Genomic DNA, 27,296 nt, shown 5'->3' with positions numbered 1-27,296 from the left:
TATGGCTTTGCAAACCAGGCCGGAGATTCACTTCCCACATGAAGTCATGGTTGAATTAAATCAACCATGGTTGGGGTGATGGTCTGTATGCAGGCCACTCCACTAACAATGGTTAGTTAGGGTTAGTTAGGGTTTGTAAAATCCAGTCTCGAAGCCGTTGTTTGAAGCTGAGTTATTGACCTCAGAGTCTCTCTACACGAGATGCCTCGTGTGATGATGTCATCACGCAGTGCGGGGAGCGCATGCACGCTGCACGCACACGCAAGGTGGTCAGCCAAGGGTTGCCCCAGGCACGGGCAACCCTAGATCCGGCGCTGGTGAGAAGCACACACAGGTTGCTCTTTGAGGATCTGCTTCCTCGGGAAGCCTGCCTGCTTTTCCTGTGCTCTGCTTTTACATTTGTAAAACAAAAGTGAATATAACAAAGACCCCGTCCTATAGATCCCTAGATTCTCTGATTGAAAGGAACCTCGGCTCTATAGCACTACCTCTCTGAAACTATCACTGTTCATGAGGAAATGCTTTCTCATATTTTACTCATTCCATTTGAACCATTTTCTTACTGAAAACCAGCACAACCGAAAACCCACTGCTTTTGCCTTCTCTCAGGCAGGGACAAAAGGGATACCCCATCTGTTTTCTCCAGCAGACATAAAAGCAGGTTGGGAAGTGGCCATTTTCAGCAAGAAAACAACATGAGGGAGAAAGCTAAATAAGGCCCCCTCCTTCCCATGTCGTCCTTCATATCTCAGCTCCACAGCTGCTTGGGGGAAAACAATAATAGAGCATATAGTCCCCCTCCCCCCCTCTGTTATTAGCTCATTTTAGAGATGGCAAGAGAGGCTGAGAGAATAGCGGCTTACCTAAGGCAACCCAAGGGGTCCATAGATTGGCTGAGATTTGTATAGTGTGTGCAGCTCATAGCTTGTCCTCTTGGTTGCTCCACTGCTCTTGCCCTCCTCCCTGAAAACTGAAACAGTTATGCTGTGCTTGTCAACCCATGATTTACAACACAGTGTATGTTGATACTTTTGAGAGGTCCCTTGGCAACTCTTTGCTTCTAGCTGTCCAATTAACCTGTCCATAATGGATGCAGGAGGATTGCAGGGAGTGGGGGAGAAAATGATGGATAAGTGCCTTCTGAGACAGGCCATCTAAGGATGAGCATTGTTTCCAAAATGAATGAGGCCAGTTGCAATTTCTCAGTGCACTTGGGGGGCCAAACTAAGTATGATGAGGGACAGCCATCTTGATTCATGTGTCTGCTCCATTCATATCCAAAATTGGCTGGGGAGGTGCTTTGTTGTAGCAGTCCAGTTTGAGTGACTTGCGTAATGTCGGCCCAGAGAAGCTCCCAGGTGATGCCATTGGTAGAGGAAAGGGAAATCAGGTGCATGGACTGCGGGATGCATCCAGCAGGGTGATTTAAATTTTCGGGCCTCTCTTCAGCCTCTCTTGCCTCACAGAGTTTGGGAATTGCAGATCTGGATTCATAGCTAGCTGGGTCTTCCGGGAGTGTCTCAGTTAACCGGCAAAGGCTTTTTTCTGCACAATGTGACTTTCTACATGTTGTGTCAGCCATGCTGAAAGATTAAACAGAAATAAAAAAGCAGCGCTGCAGTTTCTTTCCTATGTGCAGACTGCAAATACATTTCCATATCTTTCTGTGCTGGCTGGCCCAGAAGCTAGAGAGGATTTCAACTTACCTCTCCAATTGTGGTTGGAATTCGGCTTCTCCGTTTTATCTTATAGGTTGTGCAAATTTGTGAGTCTAGTTTGATCTTTCTCTATATTATTTGTTAGATTTTTACACACATTTTAATACATTTCTATGTGCCACTGACATCTGTATTGCATTCGGCATAGTGGTTATTTTTTCCTGGTCCATTGTTTACCCAGTTTATTTTAAAGGTCCCCCTTTGCCCCTGCATTTTTCTGCTACAGAGAGAAATCTGAAGAAATTAAAGAGACATGCATGACTTTTTCACCTACACGAAGATCGAGATATAACCCGAAAGCTGCAAGTAAGGTTGCCACTCCAGGTGAGATCTCCTGGAGATCTCCTGGAATTACGATTGATCTCCAGATGACAGAAATTGGTTCCCCTGGAGACAATAGCCACTTTGGAGGGTGGATTCTATGGCATTATATCAACACTGACATCCCTTCCTTCCCCAAACCTCACCTTCCCCAGATTCCACCCTCTAAATCTCCAGTAATTTCCCAGCCCAGAGTTGGCAACCCTACGTACCGGTGTTGGTACTCAAGTGGGTGGGTGCTTTCCAAATCTGTGCAAACAAATCCCACCCCCTGCAAGAATGTGGCATCTAAGCAGAACGGCACATGGCCCTTTCTCAGTCAACCACTTCCTCCTGTCTACATCATATATCATTGTGGAAATGCAGATGGTAAGTGGGAATTATGTTTTGCAAAATAAGAGGGTAGGCCTGTTTGCAGTGCACTGAATAGCAGCTCCGTTGTCTCCGAAACTCAGCTTCTCCAACAACAGCTTAATTTTTTTTTTATCTTCTCCCTTGGCTGGCTTCCTTGGCTCCTTATTAATGTCAATCCATTCTCAGGCAGACAAAGATCGTAGGTAGCCATGTTGGTATTCAAAGAAATCCAAAACCAACAGCAGTATAATATCAACCAAAACGTTACAAAGTAGTGAACAAGCAGCAAAGATTTCAAAGTTTGCCGTTTGCTTTGTGGAATTTTGGGTGGTCCTAATTTAAAAAATGTAATACTCTGCGGATATATTTCATTCTCAAAAGTACTTTTGCAACTACTTTTGAATGCCAGTATGGCTTATTTGTTTGTTTGTTTGTTTATTGGGGTGGGGAGGGGTTGTACCACCTCTTCCGAGTCCTGCTCAAGGTAGCATACAACTAAAACAGCATCACAATATAAAAACAAGCCATTGGACCTAACAGTATAAAAACTACCCATAAAATCAAAGTTGACCATTAAAAAGCTGATAAGATAAAATCCCTAATTAAACACCTGGGTTAAAAGATGTCTTTTGGCCTGGCGCCTAAAAGAAAGGAAAGTAGGTGGCAGATGAGCATCAAGGGGGAGGGCGGTCTAGTGGCAAGGTGCCAGCACAGAAAATGCCCTGTCTCTAGTTGCCTCCCACCTAGGGTTGCCAGGTCCCCCTGTTCGCCTGGCGGGAGCTGGGGGACCCGGCACCTACCTGCTCTGGTGTTTTTCACATGCTCGTGCTCCCATACCAACACAATGACGTCACTTCTGGGAAGTGATGTTATTGCGCGGGCCGCAGCCACCCTGGGAGCACTTCCACGCTTCACAGGGAGGCCAAATCAGGCTTGATTTAGCCCAAATTGGGCCATATCACACCTGAATTGGCCCAGAATGGGACACTGCGGAGTACAGGAGCGTTCCTGTGCTCTGCAGCAGCCTGCTCCAGCCAAATCCAGGCTGATTTGGACCTGAATCAGACAGGGCACAGATCAGCCCTGCAGCAGTGCACTGCCCAGGAGCATGCCCCCAGGAGGTCTGTGCCTCCCCCGCTGGCCACTTAAGTAGGGGAGGGTGGGAGCGGGGGACTGGCAACTCTACTCCCCCCCCCCACCCTGCCTCTGAAGGCAGAGGCACGGTCAGCAGAGATTGAGAGGCAGATTTTAACCAGTGGGCTGAATATTGCAGGAGGAGATGGTCTTTTAAGTACTTAAAGGTAAGGACCAGAACTTTGAATTGTGCTCAGAAATCAGTTCAGATATCTTTCAGCACAGAGGTAATACGATCCCTGTAACCAGCCTCTGACAGTAGCCTGTCCATTGCATAATAGACCAATTGACGTTTCTGGACTGTTTTCAAAGGCAATCCCATGTAGAGTGCCTTTGTAATCACAGTATGCATCACTGTCACCCACTGATGCTTTTCAAGGAATGGGTTGTAGTTGGCAAACTGGCTAGAACTGATGTATGCCACAGAGAAGACCTAAACCTCCAGCCAGAGGCCAGGAACCAGCAGCACCCCCAAGGGATGAACCTGCCCCTTCAGGGGAAGTGCAACCCCCTCTAAGACAGGCTGGCTCCACAATCCCTGAGTAGCATCTCTGCTGACTAACAGCACTTCAGTCTTGTCTGGATTCAGCTTCAGTTTATTGGCTCTCATCCATCCTGGTTCCTTCTCCAGTCATTCAGGACTTCCACAGACCCACCTGGCTGAGCTGTTCAGGAGAAATAAAGTTAGGTGTCATCCACATATTGGTGACACCTCACTCTAAATCCCGAGATCGCCTCCATAATGGTTGGAGTGGTTGCCCTGGGATCTGGCACAACCAAATGTAAACTCCCGCTCCATCATAGAAGCTCACCGGGTGGCTCTGGGCCCATTGCAATCTCTCAGCATTGCCTACCTCACAGGGTTGTTGTGAGGATAATATGGAGGAAAGGAGAATGATGTGATAAGACTCTTTGTGTCCTGATTTGGGAGACAAGTGGCATATAAATAAAAAATAAACAGTAATAAGAATAAACCACAAATGTGTCACACAAAAGTCCTGCAGGCTACATATTGTTCATCTTTGAGTTAGGATGGGCAACAGTATTAGCTATCCAATTTGCTTGACAAATATTAGCAAGGGGTGTTTTCCAGTTGCTTGAAAAAAGAATGCTGTACTTTCTCAGACCTTTCTGTGGCAAAAGCAACAGATTTGGCAGTAAGTCCCACGTGGATCTGTGTAGCACAGAGGTGCTTAACTGCAGGCCACTATGGCAGATTATCCAATTCAAGTTCAAATTCCAGCTCAGTGCTAGCCTGAGACATTTTGGGGCAGGCTCAGCTTCCCATCTGTTAATTAGAGGTTTCCATTGTTCATTCCACAGTACTGTTGTAAGAACCAGAACCCACTCTGAATGCAACCCTAAAGTTAATTCCATCAAGATTAATTAGTAGAGTTGCTGCCGGTACCCTGGTGGGTGGGTGGAGATCCCCTGCTCCCAGCCTCCATCCCCCGCCAGCACTCACCTGGCTGGAGGGAAAGGGTGGGAACAGGGCATGCCCCCAGCGCAGTGTGATGACATCACTCCCAAGAATGACATCATCGTGCTGCCCGCGGGCATGCTCCCATGCCACGCGCCAGGCCAGTTTGGGCCTCAAACAGGCAGATTCTTTAAGAATTGCAGGAGCGCTTCCATGGCCTGTGCGATGACGTTACCCCCAGAAGTGGTGTTATCGCACTGTGCTGGGAGCATGAGGACATCCAGAGGCAAGTGCTGCCCCCCCCCCTTTCGGGAGGTAAGAGGACTTGGCAGCCCTATTATTGAAGCCTATGTCCCAAGGAAGTATTTCTAGAAATGGATACCAGATCTGTGTGGTGGTTAGAGCATCAGTGTAAGATCTGGGAGACCCCGGTTCACACCCCCACTGTGCTGTGGAAGCTTGCTGGCTGAACTTGAGCCCGCCACTCTCTCACAGCCTAACCTACCTCACGGGGTTGTTGTGAGGATAAAATGGAGGAGAGGAGAACAAGGTGAGCTGCTTTGGGTCCCCACTGGGGAGACAGGAGAGGTATAAATGGAGTGAATAAAATATTATTGCTCCATTCAATACAAGTGATCAAGAAAGATGCAATAAACAGAGCTTTGGTTAAAACTGACTGCCTCTGTTTTTGTTCTTGCTTTTGATTTCCTTTATCTGGCTATTTTATAACTAAGGTACCTTGAGGTTTTTGGAGAAGGGTTTTCTGAGGTTTTTAAAAACATTTTATGATGATTTGTGCTGTATGCAGGGCTGGATCGACGCGGGGGGGTCAAGGAGGGTAGTCTGCCCCTGGCGCCGCCAAAGAGGGGGCGCTGGGTGCAGCTGCCAGCCCCGGGTGTGCACAGGCGGCAGGACAGGGGCAGGCAAAAGGCAGCGCGGGTGGCTGGGAGGCCGCCCACACCATTCGCCTGCCCCACAGGATCTGCGTGGCAGGCGAATGGCACGGGCAGCCTCCCAGCCACTCGCGCTGCTGCCGCCAGCTGTGTGCCAGGACCGCCAGCTTGCTGCGGGTGGCACACACCGCACTGCATGATGATGTCACGGAAGTGACGTCATCACACAGCGCCGGGAGCACACGCAAATGGCCGGTCTTCAGTTGCCCTGGGTGCCAGCAACTGTAGATCCAGCCCTGGCTCTATGTTTTATTGCATCTTGCTCTAGACATGTTTAACAGTGCAGCTTCTGCAAGAGTTTTAAAAACACGCAGAATAAATAATGCTAAGCAAACACAGTTTGGATCTCTGCAAAAGGCCTGGTGCATAAGTATGCATCCACAATAACTGCCGTTTGCCTGATGCCGTGGCAGCATTTCATAATGCAGACCTGCACGGAACCCCTGGGGAACTTGCCCTCTATATGCACCTCTCTGCATTGCCACCTTTACACTTTCCAGAATCTACTGGCTCTACCACTATGTGCTCAATCAAGTCAATGTCTGAAGTAAGAAGGCTTTTTCGTGCTTAACATTCTAATAACGCCCCTAAATAGTTTGCTATTATACCTCTCTGGCAGGTGATGATCTCAGGAAATTTAGAGGCAGGGAACTGACTTGGTTTTTTACATACCCCTCATGCAAAGCGAGCCCCTGCTTGCCGTGCTTCAGCAGTTGCACCACATTGGTTCTAAAAATTATTTCTTTTGTGTGCTGGTTAATTCAAGATAATTAGATCCTTAACGATGGTGCAGAAGCACAAAGGAAGCTTGCTTAATTTGTTGTAAAAATGATAGCCTTAACGCTCCCTGCTTCTTGTTCCTAGGAACGTCAGTTCGGATGGAGCCGAAGCGCGCAGGCGGCTGCGGGAGTGCGATGGCTTAGTGGATGCCCTCCTCCACGCCCTGCAGTCTGCAGTTGGCAAGAAAGACACGGATAACAAGGTGACCAGCTGTGGGGTTGTCCTTTGAACTTTACCTTTCTTGTTTGTAGAGGAGACCCTTGATATTGAAAGTGAAGCTGTGCATTCACTGATGTGAAAGACAAAGGATGCATTTTCAGGATGTAGCTTAATTTCAGTAGGGGTTGGGATGGAAATCTCTGTTCACTTTGGATAGATGTTTGCAGATGCTTAAAGAATGAGTAATATTAAAAGCAGTTAGTGTTTGCACCCGTGAGGCAGGTGGCACAGAGATTCAAAACAAAAAAAGAACCGTATGATCCAATGTCCTGTTTCTCACTATGGCTGATTCCGCACACGTTGGATAATGCACTTCCAGTCCTCTTTAGAGATCATTTGGAACTGAATTTTTCGAGTATGAAACAAAAAATCCACTTCCGAACGAGAGCTAAAGTGCATTGAAAGTGCATTATCCAATGTGTGCGGAATCATCTTGCTCAATAGGAATGGAGCAGGACTGAAATAGATTCTTCGGTGCACAAAATTCATACGTTGGCTCAGTAACTTCCATGTCACAAACATGTTATAAGCTGCTTGGAGTCCCTATCAGGAAGAAAAGTGGGATATAAATATCAAAGTAAAAACTGCTTTGTGAACTTCATGTTCATTTCAAAAGCAGCTTTCCTGTGGCATAGTATAGTGTGGGGAGCTGCTTTTGGAGAAATACATATCCAAAGAGCACCACCCCCTCCACACCACTGGATTGTTGAACCAGTATGCTGTAGTAGTTTGTATTTATTTACTTTTTTTACATCATTAATACTTTGCCTTTCTCTTCAATGGGGACCCAAAACAGCTTACATCATTCTTCTCTCCTCCAGTTTATCCTCACAACAACCCTGTGAGGTTGGTTAGGCTGAGAATGTGTGATCAGCCCAAGGACACCCAGCAAGCTTCCATGGCACAGCGGGGATTCGAACCTGGGTCTTCCATATCCTAGTCCGACACTCCAAGCACCACCCCATACGGACACTCTAGTTTTAATATTGGACTAGGACAGCTGGGAGGGGGAGGGGGCGCCTGGGCTTGAGTCCCTGTTCTACTACTCACTGGGTGATTTTCATCTTAACTTGCTTAACTTTTTCAGCTTAACTTGCCTAGCTGGGTTGTTGTGAGGATAAAACAGGAGTTGAGAAAATCACATGCACCTTTCCAAGCTCTTTAGAGGAAGGCTGAGATTTGTTGTGCCGTCCTTTGGATCCTGTCTATCAATTCCAAAGCTCAATTGAGCTTGGAATTGACAATACTGATCCCAAGAAACACAGCTGCTAGTTTTGCTGAGGTGTTCTTTAGTAATAATAATAACATTCGATTTATATACTGCCCTTCAGGACAACTTAATGCCCACTCAGAGTGGTTTACGAAGTGTTATTATTACTCCACAACAATCACCCTGTGAGGTGGGTGGGGCTGAGAGAGCTCCAGAGAACTGTGACTAGCCCAAGGTCACCCAGCTGGCTTTGTGGAGGAGCGGGGAATCAAACCTGGCTCTCCAGATTAGAGTCCCGTGCTCTTAACCACTACCCCAAACTGGCTTTCTTCCAACTAGCAAAGCCTACAGAGTGGGAAAGATTCCACCGCCACCCCTAGTAAAAAGCACCATGTGAAAGCTTGGATAGCTTTTTTTGTTCTTTGCTTCCTGCTTTGACAAGCCCCTGATAAATGATGCTGCTCTGTGAGTCTTGGGCAGTGGTCTTTCCTAGTTCTGCCACCTGAGATTCATTAGCTGGAGACTGAACCTGAGCGATCTTGTACATACAAATTGTGCTGTCTTTCTGTGAGCTGCAGCACCTAACCGCCGGGAAAATCACACAGGCTTTCCACAGCGGGGGTTTCTGTAGTAGAGGTGGTCTTTCCCCTACATAGCACAGGATTACAGTCTGTGGTTACTTTTTTCTTTCTTTCCCCCATACCTGTCTCGCCACAGTCAGTGGAGAATTGTGTGTGCATCATGCGGAACCTCTCCTATCACGTCCACAAAGAGGTACCAGGAGCGGACAAGTTTCAAGAACTAGAAGCAAACCAATTGGGAAGTTTGGGAGGCACTCAGAAGAAGAAAAAAGACGATGCTGGCTGCTTTGGAGGGAAGAAGGCGAAAGGTGTGTGCTGCAGCAGCCTCAAAGTTGCTGGCGGTTTTCATTTTTCAAAAACAGTGACAGTTCAGCTTGGACCAGATTGCTTGGTGAGGGGCTAGCAGGTGTAGAAAGGAGAAATGAGAGCGTTAGAATTGTCCAAGATCAAATCTTCTCCCAGACTTACCCAGGACACAGCAGGTGGTCTGGTCCTTACCTTCAGGCTGTCAACTGCTGTATGGCTGCCCGACTGTACGTGGGCCAATAACACCTGGCCAGGTGACACATAGCTCTTCCACATCAGTAGCTGTGGCTGGGCCAGGCCAGTCAGCCTATCGGGCAAACAGGGAACAGATGGGGGAGATCAGGGTAGGTTGGTTGTGTGTGTGTGATTAAGCCACGCCCATATAAGGGGTCAAAGGGCAGGCCAGTGAGAAGGCTCTGGGTCTTCTCTAGGATGCAGAGGAGTGACGTGGGAAGAGAGGAGAAAAAACGAGGCGCGGTTAACCTCCTTGTCTCTCTGCATCTAAGGCCTTTGCCAGAACCACAGAGGAGAACACGGAGGACAATCGCAGCCCCCTCAGATCCCCTCAAGAATGTGCTACTCTTTAGATGTGAGCCTCTCTGGAGATGGCAATTTTCATTTCTTTGGAGATTTAGAAATCACAGCTCTCCGTCAATGGCTCTCAAGGCAGTTGGTAACATAAAAAACAATAAGTACACTCTTAATAAAATAACAGCAGGTTTTTAAAAAAAAAGGTATAATGGCCTAAAAATTTTACGCCCCGCAAAGGTCGGCACTGCTGTAAAACTAACAATAAAATCAACACACAAGTATATCTGTTTAGAACAAAGTGAGAAGTGAGAGCAAACAGATAGTTTAAAATCAGCTTCCAGTCCCTTCCACCCCTGGATCCTGAGATTTTGTTGAGTGTCTTTGACATCAGCTTTGGATTCCCAAGAGTCTGAAGTTGATTGTTCTTCAGGACCAGGACAAGGTAGATCTGCTTGCAAACCATGATGATTACGTCCAAGCAGCATATCTTGGTTCCTTTCTAATATTTACATTCCTCTGTGTAAAACCCCGAAGTGGCAAACAGAAGTAAAACTGCAAACCAGTAAAGCCGTCTATCATTAATCACCAAACAGACCTAAAAGTTGCAAAAAGAACACTCTCGAGACAAAATGATTGAGACCGTTGGAAAAGCTAACCACATTAAAAGGCTGCTGCGATAAGCGAGTCTCCATCTGTTGCGTGAAGGTGAACAATTGTGTGGGCAGGGAGGGGAGGAGACCACGAGACCTTCAGGGTGAGAGTTCCAGACATGCGCATGAAGCTGCCTTATTGAACCTGGGCCTTTCTGCACGCCAAGCAGATGCTCTGCCGCCGAGCCCCCTTCCCCAAAGGTTGGGCATAGCAGCTGGGAAAGTTCTATCTCATATCTCCACCCACCAGAACGGAATAGGGAGCAGATCCTCGAGATGCTGGTAGGAACTTGAGATAAGCTTTGTGCCAGCTGGTTTACACAAACTTGGAAGGCAGCACCATGTAAAACAGTAGCATAATCTAGATGGGTAGCCATGTTGGTCTGCAGTAGAACAGCAGGATTTGAGTCCAGCAGCACCTTAGAGACCAACAAGATTTTCAGAGTGTAAGCTTTTGAGAATCAGAGCTCCCTTATTCAGACACAAGCGCTTGTTGGTCTCTAAGGTGCCCCTGGACTCAAATCCTGCTAATCTTGATGTTACCAAGGCCCATACTGCAGCTGATGCACCAGGCTTAGCTATCAAATGATCCCCAGCCTATAGCCATCACTGGAGTATCCAGGACCAATGTTAGGTCCATGATCAGTGCCCAGATATGGGATGGATTCTTAGAAGGGAATTTGACCCCATCCCAAATTGGGCTGTGTGCTTACTTGCTGACTATGAATGCTTCCGTCTTGTTTAGATTAAGCCTCTTTTTATTAGCCACCATCTAGAGTCTCTTTACACAAGACATCTAACACATGAAGAACACATGTCAGGAGATGAAATGTTAGCCAAGAAAGGTAGTTTTAAAAAGACAGAGCCGGTGGCAGGGCAAAGGCTTTGCTATATACTGGAGCTGTGAGAAGGGGCTGTGAAATGCCAGAAGGGAAACTTCAGCCCATTATCACCTATCCAGGTCCAAGCCCAGCTCTGGAAGGCAGCTCCAGCCCATTTCCATTCCTCGCTGCCCTCTGGCTGTGATCCCTCTCAGTTTTAGACTGGTGAGATGAAATAGACAGAGGCTTTGGGGAGGCAAAGATGAAATTAACAAACTCTCTGAGGCGCAATTTCTACCTGCTATGTCTTTTTAAACTACGCTTCCTGGCTAATGTTGCGTTTCCCTACACTTGACGAACACAAGCTGAGGCGTCTCGTATAGAGAGAATCCCAGTCTCTTACAACTATGAGAGCCAGAATGGGGAACTGATTAGAGTGTTAGACTGGGACCTGGGAGACCTGGATTCAAATCCCCATGCTTCATCAAACATGGAAGGAGAACCAGGTACACTGGTGTGATCTCCTTTGAAGAAGGGTGGGATAAAAAGTGCTAGACAGGACAGTTTTTTAAAATGTGGGCTGTATAGGAACTGTTTCAACTCTTGTTTTTAACTGTGGTTTAACTCTGTTTATATTATTATTATTATTATTATTATTATTATTATTATTATTATTATTATTATTATTATTTACATTTCTAACCCACCTTTCCCGCAAGCGGGCTCAGGGCGAGGTACAGCAGTTATAAAAATATAATACAAATATTAAAACAATTCATAAAACAACAGTTCATCATAAAATCAACAAACAGATAATAACTGTCCCAAGATGGGGGTCAATTCCAGATTCCTGCCCATCAGCATACAGGGGGAGGGAAGATAATGTACTGCAACCCATACGTGGGTCAGCAAACAAATGGGCACTACTTAGCCCCGTGCTGTACCCATATGTTGGGCAGCCGGCCGGTGGACACTGTATAACCCCACACTTCCTGTTGTTTTTTGATATATTTATGCTGTTTATATTTTTTCTTGTATGCCGCCTTGAGCACCTTTGGGGGAAAGGCGGCTAATAAATGTTTTGAATAAATATTGAAAAAATAGATAGATAGGGAGACAAAAGGTTGCTCCCTCTATATATCTGCCACCCAGTCATGTAGTAAGTGTTGGAGGGGTGTGTGTGTCGAACATAACAGGAAAAGAGTCACATGGAAGAAATGTTGTGATACCCTCCCCTTGTTGCTTACCTCTAATTAGACTATCTATCTGAACACTAAAATGCAAGCTTCACACATTACAGTTAGTGTCACATCACACGCATCTACTAAGTACTAGTGGTAAAAGTGTGATCTTTGAGCCAAGAAATCCCTGGTGCAAAAATTAATTTCCCTTCAACCAGATGGACACAGCGCACTTGTCTCTTAGCATCATTCCCTTCCTTTGCAGTAATGCGATAACAATGCTGGTCTACCTTGCAGGATGGTTTTAAACTGCTGCTGTTACTGTTAACACTTGTTGTGTGTGTCATAACGTGTGACAGATGCTATTTCCCTACACTGTATATATTTGGAAGCCCCTTTCCCTTCAATCAGGGGGGCATTTAGCAGGGCCTCTGAAAATAACTTGATTATATGCGCAGGTTCACACAGTGAGTAGAAATGGCAAGAGTCCCAAGGTGAAGCTGCCTTATATCGTTGGTCTCTCAAAGCCAGTGCTGTCTGTGCTGACTGGCAGCAAATTTCCAGGTTCTCGGATTGTCTTTCCTAGCACCTGCCACCTGAGAATGCTGTGGCTGACTGTGACCCAGATTGGAGCAAGGACCTTCTACGTGCAAAGCATGTGTTCTGCCACTGATCTGTGGCCCTAGAACCCATGTCCTTTGCACTCTCCAGCATTCTTCTAACCACACACCCCACTGGGCATTACAGATGATGGGGTGCGCACAGTATACAAGCTAATTCCGCCCACATGCCTATGTGTTTGAGCCATCACACAAACGCGTGGGTATAGAAACACAAAAGGACCAGAATGCCATTAAATCTAACCTCACATAACTAGTCTCCTAGAAAGAAGCCTACGCAGTCAGGACCACAGTGCACAGTAAGAGGAAGGCAGGGTGGATCGGAGGTGTCGCACCAAGGCACTTGCAGAATGAGGGCAGTGAACTGAGCCATACCGGATCGATGTAGGTCCAGGTGGTACTGCACCGCTTATGTACTTTGATCTTTTCCTTGTTGGCTACATAGAGCTTCATAGTCACAGAGATAAGGAGGATGCTCTGCACACCACTCCGTGATTTATCTTGCACATTTAATTAGGGCATGCGATCTGATGTCGCTTGTTAATTACTGTCTTGGTGGGTGGCTAAGAACTTCTGTTCGGTGTCACCGAGGAGGCGTTTGGAATTCTACAGGCCTTCTACAAACAGCACATCTCCTGATCTGTTAAAAGGGCAGAGGCTGGTGGCGCTTCCTGAGATCTACATGGAGGTGACGGCACTTTGCACAGTAATCATAAACAATATGTTCTCCAACATAGCTTGTGGAGAACATACTAGCTCTGCTAGTATCACCTCGGCCTGTGCAGATTCTATTGAGTTAACTCAGGAACAGACCTTGCAAGGCATATTAATTTAAAATAAAGATGTCTTTAACTCAAAATCTACTATAACAACAACAATAACAACAACTTTGTGCTTATACTCCTCTTCTGGACAGATTAGTGCCAAACTCAGAGTGGTTTCCAAAGTCAATGTCATTATTATCCCCGCAAAGAGACACCTAGTGAGGTGGGTGGGGCTGCGAGAGCTCTGGAAGAGCTGTGACTGACCCACAGTCACCTGGCTGGCTTCAAGTGGAGGAGTAGGGAATCAAACCCAGTTCTCCAGATTAGAGTCCTGCCACTCTTAACCACTACACCAAACTGGCTCTCTATGCAGAATAATGCAACAAAGTTTTTTATAGTTAAAACTTAACAGTGAACAGAAACTTACAACAGACGGTCTCTCTGAGTTCAACTGAATAACACATTATTGAATGCAAAAACTTTGTGGTGAGCTAAGCCCAACTTCTCCATAAGTTCACCAAGTCCACCATTAGCAGGCAACTGGCAGGAGCCAGGGCAAGGGACTAGAGAGGACGGCAATGCTGACATCACTTCCTGGGAAAGCTTCTTGTTTCCCCCAGAAGCGCCATCATGCTGTCACTGCTGGCTCCTCCGCCCATTATTTTTCAGCAGAGCATTATTCTTCTCCTGCTGGTTGGAGGAGCGGCATTGGAAAAAAGGAGCTGGGTGCTAGGGATTCCCCCCCCCACCTCCAGTGGAGAACTAGAAGCCTTGAAAGGACTGCATCACTTTGATTCCACTTTCAGTGCGTCCTCATATGAAAAGGAGAGACTAGCAGAACAGAGAGAAAGGTTCTGACCTCTCTAAAGTTGCCAACGTTCAGGAGGTGGCCGCAGATCTCCCAGAATTCATCTCATCTCCAGGCCACAGAGATCAGTCTGTAGCAGCAAAATAGGAAAGAATCCAGTAGCACCTTTAAGACTAACCAACTTTATTGTAGCCTAAGCTTTCGAGAGCCACAGCTTTCTTTGTCAGATGCGTGGAGAAAATGGCTATTTTGGAAGGCGGACTCTCTGGCATTATACCTGGCTGAAGTCCCTCCCCTCCACCCTCTCCAGGCTTCTCCTCATCAAATCTCAAGCAGTTTCCCAACCTGGAGTTGGCAACCCTAACCCCTTCTCTTTCCCTAGGGGAGCATTGGGGTTGTCAGGTCCCCTTACTCTCCTGGCAGGAGGAGGGGCCCTGGCACTCACCTTGTTTTTGCTCCTTGTGTGTGCACAAAGCGCATGCACACTCACCTGCATGATGACATCACTTCTGGGAAGCATGTGCTCACATCGTGGTGGGCAGATTTGGACCCCAAACAGGCACAATTCGGCCTCTTTGGGGCCTAAACCGGCCTGCTGCAATGCATGGGAGTGCTCTTGGGGTGGTGTGATGACGTCACTCCCGGGAGTGACATCGTTGCGCCACCCTGGGAGGCCTGTTCCCCTGCCTTCCCCCCTTCCACCGGCCAAGTGAGTGGTGGTGGGAGGTGGAGGTTAGGAGCATGGGATCCCCTGCCCCCACCAGTCAACCTGGGATCCCTAGGGAGCATTCCAAAATGTAACCCTCCACTTTCAGTCTTCAGTGATGCCTTACGTTCTATCTGCTCTGCATTCTACCACCTCATTATGCAGCATGTGCAGACGAGACCTCATTCTCTCTTTGCAAATCCGCTGTGGTGCTCTTTGGCGGATCACAACCTGGTCCTCTGTATGCTTACCAAAGTGTTACCCCCCACACTGTTAAATAAGACCTCCTTTCTGGCAAGTATGTATAGGCTTGCAACTTCATTTTAGGGGTAGAGTTGTCACGTATGATAGGTAATAGCTGTTTACAGAGTGAATAAAACATCCCAATAAGAATTACCGATTAATCTATAATTATCCGAAATGTGCCCAGCTCTAGCTATTGGATGCCAGCTCAAATGGTAAAGTCTTACAAGTGTTCTGTTAAGTTTTCTATCTCATGCTAGGTGTATTTTGTCCTGCCCTCTCTGTGGAGGCTGTATTCTCTTGGTGGGCAGGATTCAAACGTATGATTGCCTCTGCTTGAGATAGTACAGTCAAGAGCAGCACTGCAAAGTTCTGTTGAGTGTGTCTTGGCTTTCAGTCTTTGTGTCCCCATCTCTAGACAAGTGTGTCTAGAGATGGGCTAGTGTTACTAGCCCTATCATGGCTAGTAACACCTTCAGGGGGTGATTTCCTTTGGCATAACAGCAAAGTGGAAAGGGCCTGAGCCCCACTCTCCTACCACCATGGCTCCCTCCATGAGAGGAGAACTGGTGCTGAATCTCCTGCATAATGTGTAGCTGGCCATGATTTATTGCTTTCTGGGGATATTCTTGCCAGCGCACACTTCTGGCCCAGATTGCTAGAAAACTCAAAGACAGAGCAAATTGCTAAGTGCCTCCATTCTTCAAGCCTCTGAAGCTCGGGAAATTTGCTGCTGTTTTGCTATCCAGGAAGGCTTCCTCCAACGTGCCGATCGCTTTCACAGTCCAAGCGTCTCTAGATCCTGCCAAAAAGGGCAACAGGTTTTTCATAGGTAGAGGCTGCCTGCAAGAGAACATTCTCGGAATTGCACACAATGGTGGCATGTTTATAACCTTATAAACAGATTTCTGTCCCCCCCGAAAGAAACCATATAAATATTATCCAAGTGGCTAAGAACTGAAAGAAACATGGATCTAGGTCAGATACTCTGCATCATCAAACGTAAGAATTTAAGTACATTTTGCTGGATCAGTCCAGCATCCTATTTCACACAGTAACCAGGGCTTTTTTTCAGCAGGAACGTGGTGGAACAGAGTTCCGGAGCCTCTTGAAAATGGTCACATGGCTGGTGGCCCCGCCCCGCCCCCTGATCTCCAGACAGAGGGGAGTTGAGATTGCCCTCGGAGGGCAATCTCAACTCCCCTCTGTCTGGAGATCAGGGGGCGGGGCTACCAGCCATGTGACCATTTTCTCCGAGGACAACCCACTGAGTTCCACCACCTCTTTTCCCAGAAAAAAAGCCCTGACAGTAACCAACCAGCTGCCCTAGAGAACAAAACAAAAAGGGCATAGAGGACGAGGCCGTCTCCTGTTGCTGCCTCCCAGCCCCGGTGTTCAGAGGTTTGCTGTCTCACCGTGGCTGGGAGCCATTGGTGGAACTTTCTCCATGAATCTCCCTAACCTCATCTATTCTTATGGCCATGATTCTTTCCACTGGCAGTGAATTTCCACAGTTCATTGAATTACTTGTTGAATAATACGCTGGAAGTGCTGGAATATATTCAGGAAATAATTGGTTCTCTGCTTTAGTGTATAAGAAACTGCAAGGAAATACAGTACACGCGTGAATATATTGTCCTAGCTCGTCTAGCTAGTCTTTTTTAAAAATGTCTTTGTTATGGCTCTTCCAACAAAGTGAGCAGTCCGTGATGTAGGTACATCAAAACATATTGAACGACCCCCTAGGAAAGGAAACTTTTCCTTACTGGAAAAGAACATGGAGGAGATCGGTGGGGTGGGGGGCACAGACAGTTGCGAGTGTTTAATTGTCCATCCCACACAGTGTTCTCATTTGTTCTGGACACAGAAACTAGTAACTAGACATGGAGGTAAGGTAAAGTGGGCAGAGGTTAATCCAGAATTCAGGAACGTTTGCTCACCTATCAAAACTGGTGACCAGACAAACAGATCAAAAAGGGATCTGATTTGAATGCACATCTAGAATGACTTTGTCTGAAATGCCATCAAGTTTACACAGGCTTGCTGGAGATCTTATTGTTTGGATAATAACAGAACTGATGTATCTATATCTGATAGCAATGCATTCTTTTCTCTCCTATTCCTTTCTCTCTTTTTAAAGGGCTCCCTTTGATAGTTTTGTTAAAGATCCTCTAAGCCCTCCCCAATAATAATACTAGACTATATTACTACATGGCTGTTGAGAGGATGATAAAGTCTGATTTCTAACTCCTTTTCTTTCGTGGTCTTTATATCCTTTCAAATCCTGTTAGCATAGTAGCCAGTCTGTTTTTTCTTTGGTAAGCTTCAGTGTGTTTATGGAAAATGAAACAGAGAGCAGAACCTACACAGATGGACTGTTCTTTTGGCAACGGGGGGAAGGCACAGATGTTCCCTTGGCAAACTCAAAGTTGCTTCTTCACCTGTTGCTCTCCAGTTTTGAATGCACTCTGCAAATATTCTGCTTCTGGTGTGATTGTTTATCTTTCTTTTCTTTCTCCTGAAAAACGTTTGTCTTTTTTTCCCCCTTTACTGCTTTTCTGGTTGTTAGAAGAGTGGTTCAATCAAGGTGAGTCCTTCTAGAATGTTCTTTTCCACGTTTCTTTCCTGGTATTGCTATACTTCCCTGCCTCCCCATATTGAAGGATGAGATCTTGCCACAGAGATCTGCCCCTTTCTGCATCCCAACATGTATTGTTTCTGTAACTTATGCCCATCCATGCTTGCTCCATTTCATTTCTGTTGATTGATGAAAATGGTTGTGATTAATTCAGGTATATCTGGGTGAATTTTCCAGTCTGTTTGGGGGTGTCTTCTCAGAACAGCTTTACATGTCACCCTGAAGTACCGATAAGTCATGCATGTTTCCTTGAGATCCTCCTCCACATATCACGCCAAAAGTGAAGAGGATAAAGTGCAGCTTGCTTAAGAGAGTGAGCATTCCAGATTGGTAGCTGGCATGGAACAGATACAGAAAGGGACCACTGTGTGTGTGTGATCCAGTGGTTAGAGTGTTAGACTAAGACAGGAGAAGATCTGGATTCCAATCCCCACTCACCCATAAAACGTATGGGGTTATTCATTCATACAGTTTGTATGCTGCCTCTCCACACCCGCTTAGGTCACTCACAGCCCTAATCAACCTTGCAGGGTGGTTGTGAAAGTAAAAAACGGAGGGTAAAATGTGAAGATAAGATACACCACCCTGAGGTCTCCAGTTCAAATCTTGCCTCCAATGTTATTCCAGCTGTGTAGGAACTGCTCACAGGAAACAGATACTGCTGCCAAGGTTAATGTTTATGAGGCCTATCTTAAGGGAAAAGGCAGCAGAATGTGTACGGAAAGTGTATGGGGCAGTGGTCACATTGTGTTGTATTGTGTTGGCTATCCAAAGTTGTAATCCAATGGCATTTGTATCACTTGCTGTTTTTTTCCCAGTGGAACCTCAGCATATGTTAGAGCAAGGTCAAGGCACGTGCCCATCTCATTCTGAGTAAGCCACTGCCTAGCATTTGTGCGAAGGTTTTTAAGTTGCTCGGGGAACCTGGGTGGAATCAGCACAAAAACCAAATGAAATTGGGATCCTAAAAATAAGATATTGTTTTCTCGCAAAAAAAAATAATAATTCAGAACTGTCCTGTACCAACTCAGCCACAGAAACTAAAGATCAGCCTGCAGAGAAAGGATGAGCCCAAATTTTATTGTATGTCACTATCGAAAACAAGTCCATCATTGTGGGGCAGCCACCGAGTCTACCTCTTTAAGAGCCTTTGACGCATGTTATTGGAACGCTGATACTATGGTTGGGCAGATTTTCTCTTCTGATTTTAGATTCCGCAGTAGCATGGAAAGAAAGAGGTGGTCCTGAGATATGCACAGCATAATAGGTCAAAACTCTGGGGCATTTTGAGGTTTTCTTTGGGGGGATTAGTGGAAAACTGTCAAGAACAGTGAGGGCCATGGCAACTGAAGGCATTCTAAGCCGTGCAACACAGCTAGAAGGTGGTCTGTCATGATCTGCACCAGCTGTAGTTTCCAAGCAGTCATCAAATGCAGACATGTATATTACTGTCTATCCTCAGTATTGCAATGTGTATGAGTATAGAAACAGATAGCAAATTGGTATTTGAAACGGGATGCATGCGCACAGAAGGAGACAGTAATGTGGGAGGATGCATGCAGCGTCTTTATGTTTTATTTTGTGTACACAGATGTTTCCAGTACAAGTTTGTGCAATCTTCTCTGCGCCAGCACTTCAGGTTGTGGGTAAATGCTCAGGAGTGTGTTTTGCCAATGAACAGACATGATTCATTAGCATGAGGCTTGCCACCTGATTAAAGAAAACTTGGTCAATTAATTGTATGATTTGTCTCTGCTCATTGATCAATTAAATTTTATTTAATCTGCCTATGAATAGACTAATACTTCTGAAGAGCAAAATAATAATTTGGCTGTTTTTCAGATGAGGCATGTGTTCCAGCCTCTCAAAACAGTCTTTTCCTTCCCAGAAACATGTTGAGAGGCAGGATATTGGGTTTAAAAAAAATACATTCCTTATTGTAGGAGGGAGAGAGTAAAATGCATGAAATGCCTCTTCTAAAAGGATGCCTGTCATACGGTGGTTTTCATGGGCATTTTTGGTACAGAAAGTTTGATTATTTTAATCTGTTGCCCATTTAGATTGGGGAGTCCTTATTCATCCATCGAAAAGGTTTTAAATATGCTAACAGAGTGATTAATGGTTGCAGCCCTAGTTATAAAGCATGGTGGCAGACCAACAAAGCCCTTCCTTGTGAGGTTGAGGAAGCAACACACAGCCTTTTGTAGACTGTGATAGATCTTTGGCATGTAGAGATGTCAGCCTCCAAAGTGGAATTCAGTCTCACGTCTGAGGCTTCAGCAGAACTGGGCTAGAATTTGGGCTTATGGGAGCCCGGTGGGCGCTATTGTGGATCTGGCAGGCTAGTCTGATGTTGGTGCCTGCCTTCTGCATGGGCACGCATAGAAGCTTCCCATGCTACCCTGAAACCGTTGAAAGCATCATACTGTATTAATACAGGAAGCTTCAACCCAATCCTGCTCCACATAGTGGTTGTTACGAAGGTTGCCAGCTCTCAGAGTTAGAGCTAAGCTACAAGAGACGAATTATTCGAGGAGGAGCACATGAAGGGAGTCGCAATCTTAGTCGGGAAGCTGAGTTTTAAAAGAGATCAGAAGGCTTTGTTAATTTCCTCTCTCTGCAGAGCCAGGGAGATGCTGCTCAGAGGGTTTGTTAATTTCCTCTTTGCCTCCAGAAGGCTCTGTCAGTTTCACCTCCACTTCTAAGAGGCAAAGAGTAAATTAACAAACCCTCTGAGCAGGCATCCCCCTGGCTCTGTAGAGAGGGGAAATTGACAACGCCTTCCGATCTCTTTTAAAACTCAGCTTCCCAGCTAACATTGCAACTCCCTTCACGTGCTCCTCCTTGTGTAATTTGTCTCTTGTAGCTTGGCTCTTAGACTTGAAGTTTCAGGGGTTCAGACTTCTTTTTGTGATCTCCAGGAGAAATGGTACAGTCTCCAAGTGAAAGGCCATAATGAAGGGGACAGGCCATGTTGTGCTTTGTTCATAGGAGCTTGGACTCTTCGCTGCACACCCAGCCCTTCTAACACAGCCAGACACCATCCTTTGCCCCCATCATAAGCAGTTTAGGTCTGCTTGATCCTACCCAGACGCTATTTCATAGCTCCCAGGCTCCATCTCCTGACCTGGCAACCAAGTCCACTACACGTGAGAGCTGCTTATCGCATACATTCCCCAGCCTCACAGAGTTTCCATGCCAGCGCCTGCCATCTATTCACAGGAAGGAGCCATGGGTCAGTGGTAGCAAATTTGCTTGGCACACAGAAGGCCCCAGGTTCAATCCCTGGCATTTCCATTTTGAAAAAGATTCAGGTAGCAGGTGATTCGAAAGACCTCTTCCTATGACCCTGGAGACCCACTGCCAGTCTGAGTAGACAGTACTGTCCTTGATGAACTGATGATCTGTTATAAGGCATTTTCATGTATAAGGTGGTATAATCACATCAGCCGCTCCTTGGATCTATAGCCAAACATGAGACCATTCCAGAAGGTTCCATGGCGGAGATGGCAGCTGTTATTTTAGCCTTGAGGTATAAATTATAACCTCCTAAGGAGGGGTCCTCCCCCCACCCCGAGTTTGAGTCAAACAAACTGAAAAGTGTAGTATTTTACTCCTAATCTTTCAGTTGCTTCTTAAAGCCTTCCTGGCTTCTTCCAATGTCCATAAAAAGCCACTGTTTCCAGTGAAGGAGAATAGTTGATATGCGGGGCGTCTCATGTGTTTGATGGCACCTTGTTTGAGAAAAGATGGAGTTAAAGAAGCTTTTAATTTCACGGCCTGAGAGACTGCAAATCGTTTATTACACAACCAACTTTCCTTGTCAGGCAGCTTTTCCTCTCCCCAAGGACTTTGCCAGCTCTGATAGCCAAGTCACATAAAGCAGATCTGTCAGCAGCCATCTTAAAAGCTGTCTCTCTTCCAGCAAGGGCTTTTTGAGCAAAATCTCTCATCGGATGACACCTTCTTCCCTGTTGAGAGGGAGGGCTGGGTATTGTTAGCCACAGTTTGGGGCTGAGGGGCTGAAAAGAAGAAAGTTAGCGGGAAGAAGAAAGTAGCAGAAAGACAAATCTAGTGTGTAGAAACCTTTAGCCGTTGTTGAGTGCTTGAGAGATTGTAAGCTGCTGTTTGCAAGACTGAGGGAGAAGGCAGGAAAAATCTGGATTTTCTTTCTTCTTTTTGAGGAACTTGTTGATTTCTACTCAGCTTATGCCCTACTTGTGAATTTCCTGAAAGTGTCTGTCTAGCCATGTTTGGAAACAGAAAGCTGTCCTTCGATATGATCGAACAGGCCTCTTTGACTAGAGTGGGGAGAGGCGTAACTGACCTACATGAACACATTTATGTACTCTTAGAATTGAGCATAGTTCCCAAGTGCCTCAGGAATCTACACAGTAAAGGAGTACTCTCTTTTCCAACGATGAAGGTGGCAGGAGGCAGATCTCATTGGGGAGCTGTTCCGAACCTTCAGATAGACCCTCAGAAGATGGCAAACACAATAGAACAGGATGGTTGAACTGAAAAACTCTTGTGTATGAACTCTAAAGGAGGCGGGGCCCTCCAAATTCCTCCAGCATCAGCAACTAACCCATCTAGCTGTAACGGGAGTTTTACATCCCGTTAAGTGAGATGTTACGGAATGCTAGGCGTGAGTTTTGATACCACCTCTGCTAGTTCTGGTTCTCTATCAGTGTCCATGTTGTGGAAATCTTATCACTGATCTTGGACTGCAAGGCATCGACTTCTGCTGCGTTTCTTCCATCTTGCTCAGAAGAAGATGGATTTCTCCTTCTCAGCATTGCTTCCTTTCGTTACCGACACAATTGCTGTATTGAACACTGACAAAAGGCCCCACAGCTTGTTCTTAGGAGCGGACTTGGGTGAGATTGAGTGAACCAGCTGACTGTATCCAATCTCTTATATTCTCATTGCATCCAGAGATGCTAGCATTTGATTTCCTTGCCTGTATTTTGCATTTCTTTGAAAGACCCGTTTAAGGAGTTTGAGAATGTCTGTCTTGCAGGGTAAAAAGAGAGCGTAATTAAGCTGGATGCTGAGGGACTAAGGAAATATTTGTGGGGAGAGGGCTGAGTTGATGGACATGAACTTATTTATGCACAGTTGTTGCCCCTGCTATCCTGTATAGAGGCCAAATAAGCTGGAACTCATTCCTTGGAAAGATTTGGAGAGCCATGCCACAGGAGGGTAGCCCAGCGTTGAAACTGAACAGGTTTAGAAATAAAGAAAAAGCACTTAAGGGCACACATGAAAATACTAAGCCAGTAGCTTGCCATGGATAAAAGGGCGTAAGGATTTCTCGGCTTCATAAACTAGTTTCTTGCAAGCCTGCACTCGCTGGCTCTCTCTCCATTTCCTTCTTGCCTCCTGTTGTGAAATCTAGTTATTTCCTCAGTCCTAAGAAGTGACAAACAAAGTATGCTTTTTAGCTAAGCAGTTGGAATCAACCGTCATCGCAAGATGTGACATCCTGCTGCCATGGTTGACTTCTAGTCCTACCCTGTGTGTGTGATTTGCTTTCTGAAGGAGGGGATTACTTGTGTGGCCAAAGAGTTAGAACAGTGGAAAGCTCTCACAAATTTCTCTCATCCGTTTTCACAAGGTTTGAGCCAGAAGAGATAAACAAAGTGAGGCAGGATTTTGGATGGTGTTGAGGATTGCATGACACAAAAATACCGTTCTCCAGCTAAAGCCGATTATTGAATTTACCTTGGGATCCATTGAAGCCTGAGGTAGTATTTGTGATGAGCCTCTTATCAAGCCATGGGGGAATCCAGATAGTATCTTATGATTTGGGTAACCAGGCTTGTTTAAAAATAACAGCGTCCCCTCAGTTCTTCAGTTATTATTATTGTTGTTGTTATATATAGTTATGGTAGTGGGTGTAAAGGCTTTGGGGTTTGCTGCCAAAGATGGTTTAATTATGTGTAGGGTGTTTTTGTGTGTTTTTTTAAAAAAAGCTTTCTAAAACAGTCAAAGAAAAAATCTGGCACTCAGGGCTCATTTCGAGGGGAACACACAGGAACGCAGTTCCGGCAGTTCCCCAAAGAGGTCACATCAGGTGGCCCCACCCACCTGACTCTCGGCCATTTTGGGTTCGTTTCAGCCTGGATTGGGGCTGAAACGGCCCGGATTGGGCCTCTGACGGGTGGTGGATCACTCTCCCACTCAGCAGTGGCCCAGTCCTCACCATTTTGGGTCCCTTTTCGGCCATTTTCAGCCCCGTTCGGCCATTTTGGGCCCAATTTCGGCCCAGAATGGCCAGGATTGGGTCCAAAACAGCCAGGATAGGTGATGCCAGGGGGTGTGGCACATGCAAATCAGTTATGCTAATGAACCACTTCCGGCGGTGGCAAGGGGCGTGACATATGCTAATGAGTTATACTGATGAATTATGCTAATGAGTTCCTCCAGCTTTTTCTATGAAATGACCCCTGCTGGCACTTAAATGTAGTTACTGGATACAGCTTCAGATTTCATGCCAAATTCTCTTCAGATATGAAAGTAGGGAATAGAGTAGGAATAGAGATTTTTGCTGAAATTCTTAGCACCCTCTATCATTCCACATGTTTGAGGAAATGACAGTTGAACATGTTTAAAACTGGTTTATACTTATATAGTGCCCTTAAGTCTTCAAGAGGAAATTCTTCTTGTCCTCTGCTTGCTTTTATTCAGGTATAATTAGTCCAAACTTGACCTAGAAAGCATTGAAGTTTATCCATCACTGTTTAAAAAATGTCCTTCCATGACTACTTATTAAGGACCTTCTATGATCTAACACTAAGAGCTTGTACAAATATGTGTAAAGAAACTGCAGTTGTTGTGCTGTGAAAACATGCTCTCTGTATTGTTGGCAGGTATGTTTAATATTGCAACAGAGCTGGCTGTTCGTAGTAGTGATTGCCCAGTGGCTGTGACATCAAGAGTTCCTTCTTTATCCTCCCATCCCCAGAGCAGCTGTACATTTTAAAAATTGATTGTAGTCTTTTTCTTAAGTGCTTAATGGACATTAAGTTGAATCAAAGAGCGTGGAGCAGTTAATTTTTTTAAAAAGAAGACAGCCCACAAGACATGGGAAGAGGGAGACCAACATTAATTGAGGGGAGGGAGAGAGTCATTCATGAACACGAGTCTTTGAATTACTGAGAGACATACTTGCTTTTATCAAAACAACGTTTGATACAAAGCTTAGTTCATCCTACGAGAAGACAAAAATGACAGCACCTATGCTTGGATGCATTTTTATACTGGCAAATGTTTTTAGATGAGTATTGCCTTGCAGAATCACTTTCATTAATTGATTTAAGAAATGTGACCAGACAGCTTATTTTTCAGTCCTGGTGAGGCCAGGCTGAAGGAAAGGTAGGATGGACCAGAAGCAGCAACCGTTCTTGGGTCATTGACAAAGAGTAGCCTATAAACAGCTAGTGGAGTTGAATCTAGTTCTAGATCAGGGAGTAATGATTGGTCACATGGTACAGAACTAGACAAGCTCTTCAGCACCATGGACAGTTCTCTGGGAACAGACTGCTTGTTTCTATGAGGGTTTCTATGAGTTTCCCAAACTTCTTGTCTGTGGAGGAAACCCTAAATTTTTCAGTTGTCAAGGAATTTCTGCCTGTGAAAACATTTACAATTCAGAAAAAGGTGGTGGTGGGGAGTGAAGCTCAGTTATTGCTAAATTATTGTCAAGAACATTTATTTGAAAAGAGCTCTCTCTCTCTCTCTCTCTCTCTCTCTCTCTCTCTCTCTCTCTCTCTCTCTCTCTCTCTCTCCTCAGCTTACATAACTGCGATATTTTGAGGAATATTTAGAATTTTTCATAGTATTTAAAAAATGCCCCTGGTGATGTCTGGGAAACCCCAGGGTTCCACAGCACCCTGGTTGGAAAATACTGTCTTTCATCCTACCCTGGCTAAGACTACCCTTTCAAGACTTCAGTCCTTTGGGGCGGGGGGTGGGCTGTCCTGGAGTCTAGTACTCAGTTGTATTTCATTCTGCTCTCACCAGTATGTTGCTTCAGGGTTTGGTGGGGGCTGGACTGTCTTGGCAATGACGGCTCCTCGAGGATGCTGTCTTACAGGATTTCAGCTTGGAGGCCTTTAGTTCATGGAGTTAATGGTTATTGGGTTTCAGCTCAGTGTTGGGCCCCAGTCCAGCACCTCTGCAGCTTATGCCATCAATCCCCAACTTTCTGGCCCCTCTCCCTCTGTATCAGTCTTATTGCTGTTGCTTGTGACTGAAGGGTTTTTGGTGTCTTCTTAAAACATATTGGGGTGGATCCAGCCATCCTCCAAGGAGCCTTCCTCCATCCTAAGGAACCTTTCTCCACCTTAAGTGGTTCTTCCAGAAATGGGAAAAGCCACTTAAGTTGGAGGAAGGCTCTTTAAGCTGGAAGAAGACTTACAACTTTGTTTAGTCAAGTGGGAAGACAAAGATAGTGGTCCATGTGGTCCGGCATCCTTTTTTCCATATTAACTGACCAGATGTATCCCCAGAAGTCTACAATCAGGGAATGAGGGAAGCAGCCTTCTTCAGCAACTGGTGTTCACAGGTGCATAAACCCAAGACTTGTAACAATAGGACGTTTGAGTGCCTTTGCCTGCACATCACTTGTTTTTTATTGGAAGAGTGGCACAAAAAACATCTTTGGTAGGCCCTTGGAAGAGCGGGTCCTTACTCTGCCACCCTTTGACTTTGAGGAGCACTGATTTGTTTTTACTGAGCGCTCCAGAAAAATCAGACCTGAGTGTTAGAAGCTAACAAACCCATTTAACCGCTACACAAACAAAAAGCATTTATTAATTTTCAATCTCAATCCATAAAGTAGCTCAGATGCCTGCTCAGATGTTTGCGCAAACACAATTGTGAGTGCATGCATTTGTGATGATACATGTTATGTGTCATGTGGACATATGTATTCCATTTGTATTTGTCTTTTTGAAGTGACAGTGATGGATTTGGGTTTATTTGTGTACTGAAGCTTTCTACTGCTCACTGTTCTGTTTCATGCACAGGAAAGAAGAATGGCGATGTGGATAGGAACTTTGATACACTGGATTTACCAAAGAGGTCTGAATCAGCAAAAGGTAATGCACCAATGCACACAGATGTGCTTAGAAAGATTAGCAAAGGGGGGGGGGAGTTTGGATTCATTGCATAGTCAGAAGGCGGAGTCTTTGATTTGCATCATGGTCAGACGGCGGAGTCTTTTGATTTGCATCATAGTCAGAAGGCGGAGTCTTTGATTTGCCTCAGAGAGGCAGCCATTGGTATGTGCACTGTTTTAAAACTGCCTCCATCTCTCTGTTCTCTGTAGT

General features: G+C 45.6%; 1 protein-coding gene across 3 annotated transcripts in view; it reads left to right on the top strand.

Annotated features, from left to right (window-relative positions):
* The window catches only part of ARVCF (ARVCF delta catenin family member), a 376,032-nt gene that overhangs the window by 277,445 nt on the left and 71,291 nt on the right, over positions 1-27,296 (top strand). For all 3 annotated transcript variants that reach the window (XM_054996344.1, XM_054996345.1, XM_054996343.1), the window contains exons 6-8: positions 6,765-6,882; positions 8,827-8,998; positions 26,994-27,065. In XM_054996344.1, coding sequence (XP_054852319.1) covers positions 6,765-6,882; positions 8,827-8,998; positions 26,994-27,065 — 362 coding nt within the window. The remainder of the gene's footprint in view (positions 1-6,764; positions 6,883-8,826; positions 8,999-26,993; positions 27,066-27,296) is intronic.

This window comes from Eublepharis macularius, chromosome 13 (assembly GCF_028583425.1).
Source record: "Eublepharis macularius isolate TG4126 chromosome 13, MPM_Emac_v1.0, whole genome shotgun sequence".
Classification (NCBI taxonomy): Eukaryota; Metazoa; Chordata; class Lepidosauria; order Squamata; family Eublepharidae; genus Eublepharis; species Eublepharis macularius.
Note: the sequence above shows the minus strand (reverse complement) of the source record. Positions and strands in the feature narration are given on the sequence as shown.